This window comes from Salvelinus fontinalis, chromosome 16, assembly GCF_029448725.1.
Source record: "Salvelinus fontinalis isolate EN_2023a chromosome 16, ASM2944872v1, whole genome shotgun sequence".
Lineage (NCBI taxonomy): Eukaryota > Metazoa > Chordata > Actinopteri > Salmoniformes > Salmonidae > Salvelinus > Salvelinus fontinalis.
Window position 1 is genome coordinate 19,366,385 of NC_074680.1, and position 14,390 is coordinate 19,380,774.

The 14,390-nt window shown below is 52.3% G+C and overlaps 1 protein-coding gene across 7 annotated transcripts in view; it reads right to left on the reverse strand.

Moving 5' to 3' along the window:
• Nucleotides 1-524: 524 nt before the first annotated feature.
• LOC129812782 (neuronal PAS domain-containing protein 3-like) overlaps nt 525-14,390 on the reverse strand; it is a 366,359-nt gene continuing 352,493 nt past the window's right edge. For 2 of the 7 annotated variants that reach the window (XM_055864651.1, XM_055864650.1), the window contains exon 4: nt 526-1,619. In XM_055864651.1, the coding sequence (XP_055720626.1) occupies nt 1,449-1,619 (171 nt within the window). In that variant the 3' untranslated portion in view covers nt 526-1,448. Of the gene's footprint in view, nt 1,620-14,390 lie in introns of all 7 variants that reach the window. The other 5 variants (XM_055864644.1, XM_055864646.1, XM_055864649.1 and 2 more) reach the window with 3 other exon arrangements.

The window sequence follows — 14,390 nt, forward strand, 5'->3', positions numbered from 1 at the left end:
TCCGTAAGCCAGCCATGAGCAGCCAGATCCGTCAGCTAGCCATGAGCAGCCAGATCCGTCAGCTAGCCATGAGCAGCCAGATCCGTCAGCCAGCCATGAGCAGCCAGATCCGTCAGCCAGCCATGAGCAGCCAGATCCGTAAGCCAGCCATGAGCAGCCAGATCCGTCAGCCAGCCATGAGCAGCCAGATCCGTCAGCCAGCCATGAGCAGCCAGATCCGTCAGCCAGCCATGAGCAGCCAGATCCGTCAGCCAGCCATGAGCAGCCAGATCCGTCAGCCAGCCATGAGCAGCCAGATCCGTCAGCCAGCCATGAGCAGCCAGATCTGTCAGCCAGCCATGGGCCGTCCCTCAGTCCGGAGCTGCAGTCCCTCAGTCCGGAGCTGCCGTTCCTCAGTCCAGAGCTGCCCCTTATCCTGGTGCTGCCCCTTATCCTGGTGCTCTCCCTTATCCTGGTGCTGCCCCTTACTCTGGTACTGCCCCTTAGTCCGGAGCTGCCCCTTAGTCCGGAGGTGCCCCTTAGTCCGGAGCTGCCCCTTAGTCCGGAGCTGCCCCTTAGTCCGGAACTGCCCCTTAATTCAGTGGGGTTAATGTGGAGGGGGGTCATTTGGAGGAAGCTAAGGAGGCGGTTAGTGACTGTGGTGGGGTGGGGACCACGACCAGTGCCGGAGCCGCCACCGTGGAAGGAAGCCCACCCAGACCCTCCCCTAGACTGTGTAATGGTGCGCCCGGAGTTCGCACCTTAAGGGGGGGGTTATGTCACGCCCTGGCCTTAGTATTCTTTGTTTTTCTTTATTATTTTAGTTAGGTCAGGGTGTGACATGGGGAATGTTTGTGTTTTGTTGGTTTTGGGTGATTATATGGTAAAGGGGGTGTTGGGTGTAGTGTATGGGTTTGTGTTGAGTGCATGTGTCTAGCGTTGTCTATGTTATACGTTTGTAGCCTGTATGTGCACTTCGTTCATAGCTTCAAGATCGTTTTCTTGTTTTGTTAGTGTGTAAGTGTTTTTGTTTCGTTTTTGCCTTCGTATTCATTAAAAGTAATATGGCTTATTTTCCTACTGCTGCGTTTTGGTCCGTCAATCCTCCACACGATCGTGACAGTTGGGAGATAGGCTCTGTATAGTCTCTAGTCATTCTTCTATAGACCTGTGTGTGTGTTTGCTTTCTAGTCTGTCTGTCTGTCTGTTAGCCCTGGAAACAAAGCTATGGTGTTTGGAACCATTAGAATCTTCAAGGTCACTCCCCCTGACGTTTGACCTCTGAGACAGCTCAGTCTGTTTATTGACATGTACTTGAACCGGCCAATAGTAGACGAGGACCCGTTAACACACCACTGAGATGAAAAGCACCCTCTGATAAAATATGCAGCATTGATGGCTGCAAATTAACTACAGGGCGAACAAGCTGATGAGATGTTAAATGAGCTATAATTTGTCTGAATTGTCTTCTAGCGGCCACTGATAAACAAAAGAAACAGAGGGGGAAAGCGCAGTAGTAGCGACAAGGCATTGACGGTTGTTGCACTCACCTGCGAAAGCCCCAGGTATATAGACACCGTCTCAGAGATGTACAAAAACCTTCCCTCCTTGTTTAGTGTAAATACAAATCCATCCAGGGACTGTGGGAGAGAGAGAGACGGAGAGGGAAAGAGAGAGAGAGAGATTGTGTTAGATGAGGTGTATACTGGTATACTGGTACAAAGCATGTAGAGGGAACCCTCTGAGTGTGGTCTGTATGTCTGCCTGTATGTCTGTCTGTCTGTCTGCCTGTCTGCAAATCAAAATTACACCACCTCATGTGGAAGGGAATATCTCTCATGACGACAGTAGAAATGAACAGTGTGTGAAAGCAGGAAAACAACAGTAAACACACCCAAGTTGGCACAAACAAAGATAACATAACATACAGCACTTTAAAACATATCATCATCATAGTAGTCCATTCCATTCCAGTCCATATCCATATGATGTCGGTTTTCCCCCTGCAAAGTCTACTAAAATCTGCTGGTTAGGTCTATGACAGGATTCTGGTAAAGTCTATTCAGTATATTGATTCATTCCACACCAGGCCCATGTAATATGAGTGTGTATTCTCTTCCTGGATAGTCTTCATCCAGTCCAAATCCATGTAATGTGTGTTTTTACTTCCTGAATGTTGTCTACTCCAGTATGCTGGTTCAATGTCTAATGACGGCCCTGCTATTGGTTCACAACGGGACGCAGCGCTCTGTTCTGAGCCCAGCCTCCAACAGGCAACAATTAAGACACCCAGGTCACTCAAGTTAATTACTTCTGCTCCCCCACTGGCTTCTGTAGGGGCAGCTAACCACAGGCACACGCCACAAAGAAAAGTCCAAACGTAGCCTAATAGATGGAGCAAAACAAAGGCTTCTCCCTCTCCCTCCATCTCCAGTCTGGCGCTGTGACTACAGGCCCTGATTGCACAATGTCACCGTCGCTGACCTGATCACCTTTCCTAGGAAAATGAGGATTACTCTGTCGTGTTGAGGGCAGTGTTACAGCTCAGATGGCCGTGGTATTTCATATTTGCGGGCGCTTCATATTTATTTTCCCCCATCTACTTAAAAGGAGCACCAAGCAGCAGCTGGTGAAAGGATAGAGAGAGAGAGGAGAAAGAGAAGAGAGAGAGAGAGAGAGAAATGTGAGAGAGTGATAGAAGAGAGAGAGAGCAAGAGCGAGAAAGAGAGAGTCTCCGTATCCGCTGATAAAACAGGGCAGCCTGGGGCTATTTATGCAACTGACAACAGCAACTCCCACTGAGGCCCTGCTGCAGCCAGCTCCCAGCCAGCTCCCAGCCAGCTCCCAGCCAGCTCCCAGCCAGCACCCAGCCAGCTCCCAGCCAGCTCCCAGCCAGCTCCCAGCCAGCTCCCAGCCAGCACCCAGCCAGCTCCCAGCCAGCTCCCAGCCAGCTCCCAGCCAGCTTCTAGCCAGCTCCCAGCCAGCTCCCAGCCAGCTCCCAGCCAGCTCCCAGCCAGCTCCCAGCCAGCACCCAGCCAGCTCCCAGCCAGCTTCTAGCCAGCTCCCAGCCAGCTTCTAGCCAGCTCCCAGCCAGCTCCCAGCCAGCTCCCAGCCAGCTCCCAGCCAGCTCCCAGCCAGCTCCTAGCCAGCTCCCAGCCAGCTCCCAGCCAGCTCCCAGCCAGCTCCCAGCCAGCTCCCAGCCAGCTTCTAGCCAGCTCCCAGCCAGCTTCTAGCCAGCTCCCAGCCAGCTCCCAGCCAGCTCCCAGCCAGCTCCCAGCCAGCTCCCAGCCAGCACCCAGCCAGCTCCCAGCCAGCTCCCAGCCAGCTCCCAGCCAGCTCCCAGCCAGCTCCCAGCCAGCACCCAGCCAGCTCCCAGCCAGCTCCCAGCCAGCTCCCAGCCAGCTTCTAGACAGCTTTCCCAAACACACACACATCTGCCAGGGGGAAGGGGAGCTTTATATTGCTCTTCCTTACATTACACATCTAACGCTAGCACCGATTTAGTGCCTAACATCTACAGACAAAGAAGACTCATAGTTTGGCTTTTTGTTAGCTCTCGGCATGGGAGAGGCACATGCATCACGTCTTGGGTGGGTCTGGAAAATATGACATTTTATCATTTATATTGCTCTCAAGGAGAAAGCAGCTGAACAACTAGTATCTTAATTTGCACAGATTACAGCGATAATTGTCCATATTAGATTGTGCATCATAAACTGTGCATTAGCCTTTAATATAAATAATATAATTTCAAGTATGTCATTTATATAAACCGTAATTTTGACTTTCAGTTTATATTTACTGTACATTCGTCACTAAGAGCATCTCCACTCTCTAGTATCCCACTTGTCATCAAATAGCTTCCACCAGTCATTGTGTTCTGGTGGAGAGCTAAGCTGGAGGCCCTTTATTCCAGCAGCACCAGCCAGTGGTCCTCTATCCTTCCTTCCTTCCTTCCTTCCTTCCTTCCTTCCTTCCTTCCTTCCTTCCTTCCTTCCTTCCTTCCTTCCTTCCTTCCTTCCTTCCTTCCTTCCTTCATTTCAGTTCATTTCAGTTCCCCTCAGGGAGAGCACCTCAGGAGCAGTGACACACTCTGCCACCCCGTGACCAGAGGGTGGGGGGCTCCGGCGGTGTAAAGCTATCATCCGTCCCCACAGATCTCACCCTGCCTGTCACACTGGGCCCCAGCACTCACCCCTACCCAGTCTCCAATCATTTCTCCTTGTCCTGCCTGCCTGATCCTCTTTAAAATGCCTAGCATCTGCGGCCCAGGAACTCCTTAGAGGGGGGATACGATTTGCAGAGCTGAGAAAATGCTACACACACCGGAGTTGTACCGTTCCTGTAGCTAGCTTCCATCTCCACAGTGATAAACGGCCACTGTTTACAGGCTAACCACTGTGTAAAGTGCGCTATAAATCACAGCAGAGACAAACTTCTGGGGGAGAAATGTGTTACATTAAATTGGGATTCTAAAGTCATTTATTGAGAAACATTTCTGCCTGCTTTGACTGAGAGCACACCACAACCTTTTGTTGTGGTGTGCAGTGGGAGTGGGGAGTAGGAGCAGATCCTACAGTGTTAGGTTGATCTTGTTGGCAGGCCCTGACCACTAACCCCTGGCATCACACAAACCTGACCTCTGGCCTCTAACCCCTGGCACCACACAGCCCTGACCTCTGGCCTCTAACCCCTGGTGTCACACAGCCCTGACCTCTGGCCTCTAACCCCTGGTGTCACACAGCCCTGACCTCTGGCCTATAACCCCTGGTGTCACACAGCCCTGACCTCTGGCCTCTAACCCCTGGTGTCACACAGCCCTGACCTCTGGCCTCTAACCCCTGGTGTCACACAGCCCTGACCTCTGGCCTATAACCCCTGGCACCACACAGCCCTGACCTCTGACCTCTAACCCCTGGTGTCACACAGCCCTGACCTCTGGCCTATAACCCCTGGTGTCACACAGCCCTGACCTCTGGCCTCTAACCCCTGGTGTCACACAGCCCTGACCTCTGGCCTCTAACCCCTGGTGTCACACAGCCCTGACCTCTGGCCTATAACCCCTGGCACCACACAGCCCAGCTAGTGAACTCTAACCCCTGGCACCACACAGCCCAGCTAGTGAACTCAAACCCCTGGCACCACACAGCCCAGCTAGTGAACTCTAACCCCTGGCACCACACAGCCCAGCTAGTGAACTCAAACCCCTGGCACCACACAGCCCAGCTAGTGAACTCAAACCCCTGGCACCACACAGCCCAGCTAGTGAACTCTAACCCCTGGCACCAAACAGAGGAGAGAGGGCATCAGACTGCTCAGAGAACCAACCAGTAACTAATGTTACTATAAACCTCTAGCCAGCCACTGTACAGATGTTAACTATTAAGACATTTTAATTAAATATTGACAATACATTTGAGAACATATCTTTACGGAGATGATCCTGGAAATATCAATAAACAGGGCCTTTACTCTGTACACACAAACCAGACAACCATGACAGAGTCTTTTAAGCGGTTACTTAATGTAACTGACACCTGTTCCTTCCAGAGGACAAAGAAACTTCCTGTGAAGGACACGATTTGGCAGACATCAATCCTGGCCAGAGAGAACCCTCTCTCCTCTCGGATATTAACCAACCCAGTGGAGGTCAGATTAGATGGGGCTCATTAACTATCAACATATCCTTACTATTAGGCCAGACAAAATGGAGAGAGGCAGAGCAGCTGGCAGTGTATCGGGACAGCTACATGCTCACACCAGCCCCCCCACCTCAGTCCTCCGCTGGCCCAGACCCGGCCGCTTAGAACAATCACTGCAATTAACACCTCCAGCAGGGCTGGGCACAGCAGTGCTAATATGCAGACAGGCACACATACACACAAGCACACATGAACGTACGCACACACACACGCACAGACACCTGCCCCAGATTTACAGGCACACCTACTCTACACACAAATCACAGCAACGGGTTGGACTATCACGCCCAGATCATGTCATCAGTAAATTACAGTGGAGTGCTCTGGTTGGATTTAAGAAAAACATTTATTGGATGAAAAGAAAAAGCCACAGGAGGAGAAAGAGAGCATGCAAGAAATACGGTGTGTGTGAGAGAGAGAGAGAGATATATAGAAAGAGAGGTTGGTAGATAAAAATGTAGAGTGTGTGTGTTGTGTAAAAGAGATCTTATCAGAATTTCTAAATTGCTATGGGAGAGCTGTGAGAAATATTTTCCATTGAAGTAAATTTTCAGGCTGACAAGCCATGTAGAAATGTGCAGCATATGGCTGGTGTGTATTGATTGATTTATTGAAGGCACCGGCTCAGGGGATGCTCAAATCACTCATCCTACCCTACACTGAGACCCCCTTCAAATCACTCATCCTACCCTAAACTGAGACCCCCTTCAAATCACTCATCCAACCCTAAACTTAGACCCCCTTCAAATCACTCATCCTACCCTAAACTGAGACCCCTTTCAAATCACTCATCCTACCCTACACTGAGACCCCCTTCAAATCACTCACCCTACCCTAAACTTAGACCCCCTTCAAATCACTCATCCTACCCTAAACTGAGACCCCTTTCAAATCACTCATCCTACCCTACACTGAGACCCCCTTCAAATCACTCATCCTACCCTAAACTGAGACCCCTTTCAAATCACTCATCCTACCCTAAACTGAGACCCCCTTCAAATCACTCATCCAACCCTAAACTTAGACCCCCTTCAAATCACTCATCCTACCCTAAACTGAGACCCCTTTCAAATCACTCATCCTACCCTAAACTTAGACCCCCTTCAAATCACTCACCCTACCCTAAACTTAGACCCCCTTCAAATCACTCATCCTACCCTAAACTTAGACCCCCTTCAAATCACTCATCCTACCCTAAACTTAGACCCCCTTCAAATCACTCATCCTACCCTACACTGAGACCCCCTTCAAATCACTCATCCTACCCTAAACTGAGACCCCCTTCAAATCACTCATCCTACCCTAAACTTAGACCCCCTTCAAATCACTCATCCTACCCTAAACTGAGACCCCCTTCAAATCACTCATCCTACCCTAAACTTAGACCCCCTTCAAATCACTCATCCTACCCTACACTGAGACCCCCTTCAAATCACTCATCCTACCCTAAACTTAGACCCCCTTCAAATCACTCATCCTACCCTAAACTTAGACCCCCTTCAAATCACTCATCCTACCCTAAACTGAGACCCCCTTCAAATCACTCATCCTACCCTACACTGAGACCCCCTTCAAATCACTCATGCTACCCTACACTTAGACCCCCTTCAAATCACACCATTGTGCCCATTTGATTTTGTGCATACCTTGGGGGGAAATTATCTTTGCTTATGCTGAGCATGACACTTTTATTGGCCCTATTTAGAGCTAAAATGACCCGTGCTAGACATCCATTTCAAATAATACTACTCCCCAGTCCCTCTACTCTCCCTCCAGCCAGCCACTCTCTGTACCACTAGACTGGAGCTCCCCAGTCCCTCTACTCTCCCTCCAGCCAGCCACTCTCTGTACCACTAGACTGGAGCTCCCCAGTCCCTCTACTCTCCCTCCAGCCAGCCACTCTCTGTACCACTAGACTGGAGCTCCCCAGTCCCTCTACTCTCCCTCCAGCCAACCACTATCTGTACCACTAGACTGGAGCTCCCCAGTCCCTCTACTCTCCCTCCAGCCAACCACTATCTGTACCACTAGACTGGAGCTCCCCAGTCCCTCTACTCTCCCTCCAGCCAACCACTATCTGTACCACTAGACTGGAGCTCCCCAGTCCCTCTACTCTCCCTCCAGCCAACCACTATCTGTACCACTAGACTGGAGCTCCCCAGTCCCTCTACTCTCCCTCCAGCCAGCCACTCTCTGTACCACTAGACTGGAGCTCCCCAGTCCCTCTACTCTCCCTCCAGCCAACCACTATCTGTAGCACTAGACTGGAGCTCCCCAGTCCCTCTACTCTCCCTCCAGCCAGCCACTCTCTGTACCACTAGACTGGAGCTCCCCAGTCCCTCTACTCTCCCTCCAGCCAACCACTCTCTGTACCACTAGACTGGAGCTCCCCAGTCCCTCTACTCTCCCTCCAGCCAACCACTATCTGTACCACTAGACTGGAGCTCCCCAGTCCCTCTACTCTCCCTCCAGCCAACCACTCTCTGTACCACTAGACTGGAGCTCCCCAGTCCCTCTACTCTCCCTCCAGCCAACCACTATCTGTACCACTAGACTGGAGCTCCCCAGTCCCTCTACTCTCCCTCCAGCCAACCACTCTCTGTACCACTAGACTGGAGCTCCCCAGTCCCTCTACTCTCCCTCCAGCCAACCACTATCTGTACCACTAGACTGGAGCTCCCCAGTCCCTCTACTCTCCCTCCAGCCAGCCACTCTCTGTACCACTAGACTGGAGCTCCCCAGTCCCTCTACTCTCCCTCCAGCCAACCACTATCTGTACGACTAGACTGGAGCTCCCCAGTCCCTCTACTCTCCCTCCAGCCAGCCACTCTCTGTACCACTAGACTGGAGCTCCCCAGTCTCTCTACTCTCCCTCCAGCCAACCACTCTCTGTACCACTAGACTGGAGCTCCCCAGTCCCTCTACTCTCCCTCCAGCCAACCACTCTCTGTACCACTAGACTGGAGCTCCCCAGTCCCTCTACTCTCCCTCCAGCCAACCACTCTCTGTACCACTAGACTGGAGCTCCCCAGTCCCTCTACTCTCCCTCCAGCCAGCCACTCTCTGTACCACTAGACTGGAGCTCCCCAGTCCCTCTACTCTCCCTCCAGCCAGCCACTCTGTACAGTTAGACTGGAGCTACAGCTAACTCTTAGAAATAAAAGGTTTCAAAAGGGTTCTCTGGCTGTCCCTGTAGGAGAACCCTTTTTGGTTCCAGGTAGAACCCTTTTTGGTTTCAGGTAGAACCCTTTTGAGCTCCATGTTGAACCCTTCCACAGAGGGTTCTACATGGAGCTCAAAAGGGTTCTACCTGAAACCAAAAAGGGTTCTACCTGGAACCAAAAAGGGTTCTACCTGGAACCAAAAAGGGTTCTACCTGGAATGAATAAGGGTTCTTCAAAGGGTTCTCCTATAGCACCTTTTATCCTAAGAGTGTAAAGCATCAAACACTTATTCTCTCCTATTCAGTGCAAATCATTTTCAGAAGCCAAAGCCATTCACACTAGACAGATACTAAACACTGCAATTCCAAAAAGTAAGAGGGAAGAGTATGACCAATTAGATTGATGTGAAAATATTCTATTACTATTATCAAATATGTGGGGAGGGGAGTGGGGGTTATCACATTATAGCACAGGCAGGAGATATCACTTTCTCTACTGACTGTCAAGTGCTTCAGTAAGGCTGCTGGCACTAAATAATATCAAGAAAATCTAAAGACAATACTGATTAGCTAGAGTCATCCAATCTAACCAACGTCACCTTAAAATCACTATTGTTCTGGTGGTCAAAGAAGAAAAAGTTGGCCTGCTGATACAATACATGAAATCAATATTAACATACAACAGGGGAGAATATGATCCCTTCATTCAGTGGATGTGTCCCAAATGGAACCTTATCCCCTATAAAGTGCACTACTTTTGGCATGGGCCATTAGGGCTCTGGTCATGGGGATAACAGGGAGCTGAGTAGGGAACTACTGTCTTCCCCAAACTGCCACCAATGTACACTGTGGAAAGTTCCTTCCTCCAGGTGACTAGCCAACAATATTGTTTCTACCTCCCTGTGTGCTCGGATTTAATTAAGCGATGACAGTCACCTTGGGGTGACGACGGAAGAGCAGACAGTAATATCTAAGTTAAGGGAAATAGCAGAGAGACAGGAGGGCTAAGCTATACAGTCACATTATAGCTAGGGAGACAGGTGGCGACATGGGGGAGACAGAGGGAGACATGTGGCGACATGGGGGAGACAGAGGGAGACATGGGGGAGACAGGGGGAGACAGGTGGCGACATGGGGGAGACAGGGGGAGACAGGTGGCGACATGGGGGAGACAGAGGGAGACAGGTGGAGACATGGGGGAAACAGAGGGAGACAGGTGGCGACATGGGGGAGACAGAGGGAGACAGGTGGCGACATGGGGGAGACAGAGGGAGACAGGTGGCGACATGGGGGAGACAGGGGGAGACAGGTGGCGACATGGGGGAGACAGAGGGAGAAAGGTGGCGACATGGGGGAGACAGAGGGAGACAGGTGGCGACATGGGGGAGACAGAGGTAGACAGGTGGCGACATGGGGGAGACAGGTGGCGACATGGGGGAGACAGAGGGAGAAAGGTGGCGACATGGGGGAGACAGAGGGAGACAGGTGGCGACATGGGGGAGACAGGGGGAGACAGGTGGCGACATGGGGGAGACAGGGGGAGACAGGTGGCGACATGGGGGAGACAGAGGGAGACATGGGGGAGACAGAGGGAGACAGGTGGCGACATGGGGGAGACAGAGGGAGAAAGGTGGCGACATGGGGGAGACAGAGGGAGACAGGTGGCGACATGGGGGAGACAGGGGGAGACAGGTGGCGACATGGGGGAGACAGAGGGAGACAGAGGGAGACATGGGGGAGACAGAGGGAGACAGGTGGCGACATGGGGGAGACAGAGGGAGACAGGTGGCGACATGGGGGAGACAGAGGGAGACAGGTGGCGACATGGGGGAGACAGAGGGAGACAGGTGGCGACATGGGGGAGACAGAGGGAGACAGGTGGCGACATGGGGGAGACAGAGGGAGACAGGTGGCGACATGGGGGAGACAGAGGGAGACAGGTGGCGACATGGGGGAGACAGAGGGAGACAGGTGGCGACATGGGGGAGACAGAGGGAGACAGATGGCGACATGGGGGAGACAGAGGGAGACAGGTGGCGACATGGGGGAGACAGAGGGAGACAGGTGGCGACATGGGGGAGACAGAGGGAGACAGGTGGCGACATTGGGGGGAGACAGAGGGAGACAGGTGGCGACATGGGGGAGACAGAGGGAGACAGGTGGCGACATGGGGGAGACAGAGGGAGACAGGTGGCGACATGGGGGAGACAGAGGGAGACAGGTGGCGACATGGGGGAGACAGAGGGAGACAGGTGGCAACATGGGGGAGACAGGTGGCGACATGGGGGAGACAGAGGGAGACAGGTGGCAACATGGGGGAGACAGGTGGCGACATGGGGGAGACAGAGGGAGACAGGTGGCAACATGGGGGAGACAGGTGGCGAAATGGGGGAGACAGAGGGAGACAGGTGGCGACATGGGGGAGACAGAGGGAGACAGGTGGAGACATGGGGGAGACAGGGGGAGACAGGTGGCAACATGGGGGAGACAGGTGGCGACATGGGGGAGACAGGTGGCGACATGGGGGAGACAGGTGGCGACATGGGGGAGACAGAGGGAGACAGGTGGCAACATGGGGGAGACAGGTGGCGACATGGGGGAGACAGAGGGAGACAGGTGGCAACATGGGGGAGACAGGTGGCGACATGGGGGAGACAGAGGGAGACAGGTGGCGACATGGGGGAGACAGAGGGAGACAGGTGGCGACATGGGGGAGACAGGTGGCGACATGGGGGAGACAGGTGGCGACATGGGGGAGACAGGTGGCGACATGGGGGAGACAGGTGGCGACATGGGGGAGACAGGGGGAGACAGGTGGCGACATGGGGGAGACAGGTGGGGACATGGGGGAGACAGGTGGCGACATGGGGGAGACAGGTGGCGACATGGGGGAGACAGGTGGCGACATGGGGGAGACAGGTGGCGACATGGGGGAGACAGGTGGCGACATGGGGGAGACAGGGGGAGACAGGTGGCGACATGGGGGAGACAGGTGGCGACATGGGGGAGACAGGTGGCGACATGGGGGAGACAGGTGGCGACATGGGGGAGACAGAGGGAGACAGGTGGCGACATGGGGGAGACAGAGGGAGACAGGTGGCGACATGGGGGAGACAGGTGGCGACATGGGGGAGACAGAGGGAGACAGGTGGCGACATGGGGGAGACAGAGGGAGACAGGTGGCGACATGGGGGAGACAGAGGGAGACAGGTGGCGACATGGGGGAGACAGAGGGAGACAGGTGGCGACATGGGGGAGACAGAGGGAGACAGGTGGCGACATGGGGGAGACAGGTGGCGACATGGGGGAGACAGGTGGCGACATGGGGGAGACAGGTGGCGACATGGGGGAGACAGGGGGAGACAGGTGGCAACATGGGGGAGACAGGTGGCGACATGGGGGAGACAGGGGGAGACAGGTGGCAACATGGGGGAGACAGGTGGCGACATGTGGCCACATGGGGGAGACAGGTGGCGACATGGGGGAGACAGGGGGAGACAGGGGACGACATGGAGGAGACAGAGGGAGACAGGTGGCGACATGGGGGAGACAGGGGGTGACATGGGGGAGACAGAGGGAGACAGGGGCTATATAGGCTACAGTTACATTATCTCTAAACCAAACCCAACACCACAGCCTACTGTACTGTACTGTTCACTGCAGCTACTTTATTTTTGGTGTTTTGGTATTTGGTATTTTATTAGGATCCCAATGAGCTGTCGCAAAATCAGCAGCTACTTCCTGGGGTCCACACAACACATGAAACATAATACAGAATGACATAATACAGAACATCAATAGACAAGAACAGCTCAAGGACAGAACAAAACTCAGCAAAAAAAGAAATGTCTTTCAAAGATAATTTGTAAAAATCCAAATAACTTCACAGATCTTCATTGTAAAGGGTTTAAACACTAAACAATTAATGGACATGCACCTGTGGAACGATCGTTAAGACACTAACAGCTTACAGACGGTAGGCAATTAAGGTCACAGTTATGAAAACTTAGGACACTAAAGAGGACTTTCTACTGACTCTAAAAAACACCAATCGAAAGACACCCAGGGTCCCTGCTCATCTGCGTGAACGTGCCTTAGGCATGCTGCAAGAAGGCATGAGGACTGCAGATGTGGCCCTGGCAATAAATTGCAATGTCCGTACTGTGAGACACCTAAGACAGCGCTACAGGGAGACAGGACAGACAGCTGATCGTCCTCGCAGTGGCAGACCACGTGTAACAACACCTGCACAGGATCGGTACATCCAAATATCACACCTGCGGGACAGGTACAGGATGGCAACAACAACTGCCCGAGTTAAATCAGGAACGCACAATCCCTCCATGCTCAGACTGTCTGCAAAAGGCTTGTAGGCCTGTTGTAAGGCAGGTCCTCACCAGACATCACCAGCAACAACGTCGCCTATGGGCAGAAACCCACCGTCGCTGGACCAGACAGGACTGGCAAAAAGTGCTCTTCACTGACGAGTCGCAGTTTCGTCTCACCAGGGGTGATGGTCGGATTCGCGTTTATCGTCGAGGGAATGAGCGTTACACCGAGGTCTGTACTCTGGAGCGGGATCGATTTGGAGGTGGAGGGTCCGTCGTGGTCTGGGGCGGTGTGTCACAGCATCATCGGACTGAGCTTGTTGTCATTGCAGGCAATCTCAACGCTGTGAGTTACAGAGAAGACATCCTCCTCCCTCATGTGGTACCCTTCCTGCAGGCTCATTCTGACATGATCCTCCAGCATGACAATGCCACCAGCCATACTGCTCATTCTGTGCATGATTTCCTGCAAGACAGGAATGTCAGTGTTCTGCCATGTCCAGCGAAGAGCCCGGATCTCAATCCCATTGAGCACGTCTGGGACCTGTTGGATCAGAGGGTGAGGGCTAGGGCCATTCCCCCCAGAAACTCAGGGAACTTGTAGGTGCCTTGGTGGACAAGTGGGGTAACATCTCACAGCAAGAACGGGCAAATCTGTTGCAGTCCATGAGGAGGAGATGCACTGCAGTACTTAATGCAGCTGGTGGCCACACCATATACTGACTGTCACTTTTGATTTTGACCCCCCCCGCCTTTGTTCAAGGACACATTATTACATTTAGTCACGTTTGTTGAAATTTGTCTCAGCTGTTGAATCTTGTTATGTTCATACAAGTATTTACACATGTTAAGTTTGCTGAAAATAAACGCAGTTGACAGTGAGTTTTTTTGCTGAGTTTACATAACATTTTTTTAAAGGCACACGTAGCCTACATATCAATGCATACACACAAATTATCTAGGTCAAATAGGGGAGAGGCGTTGCTTTATCTGTTTGAAACCAGGTTTGCTGTTTATTTGAGCAATATGAGATGGAAGAAAGTTCCATGCAATAAGGGCTCTATATAATACTGTACGTTTTCTGGAATTTGTTCTGGATTTGGGGACTATGAAAAGACTCCTGGTGAGATAAGTGTGTGTGTCAGAGCTGTGTGTAAGTTGACAATGCAAACAATTTGGAATTTTCAACAGATTAAATGTTTCTTATAAAAAGAAGAG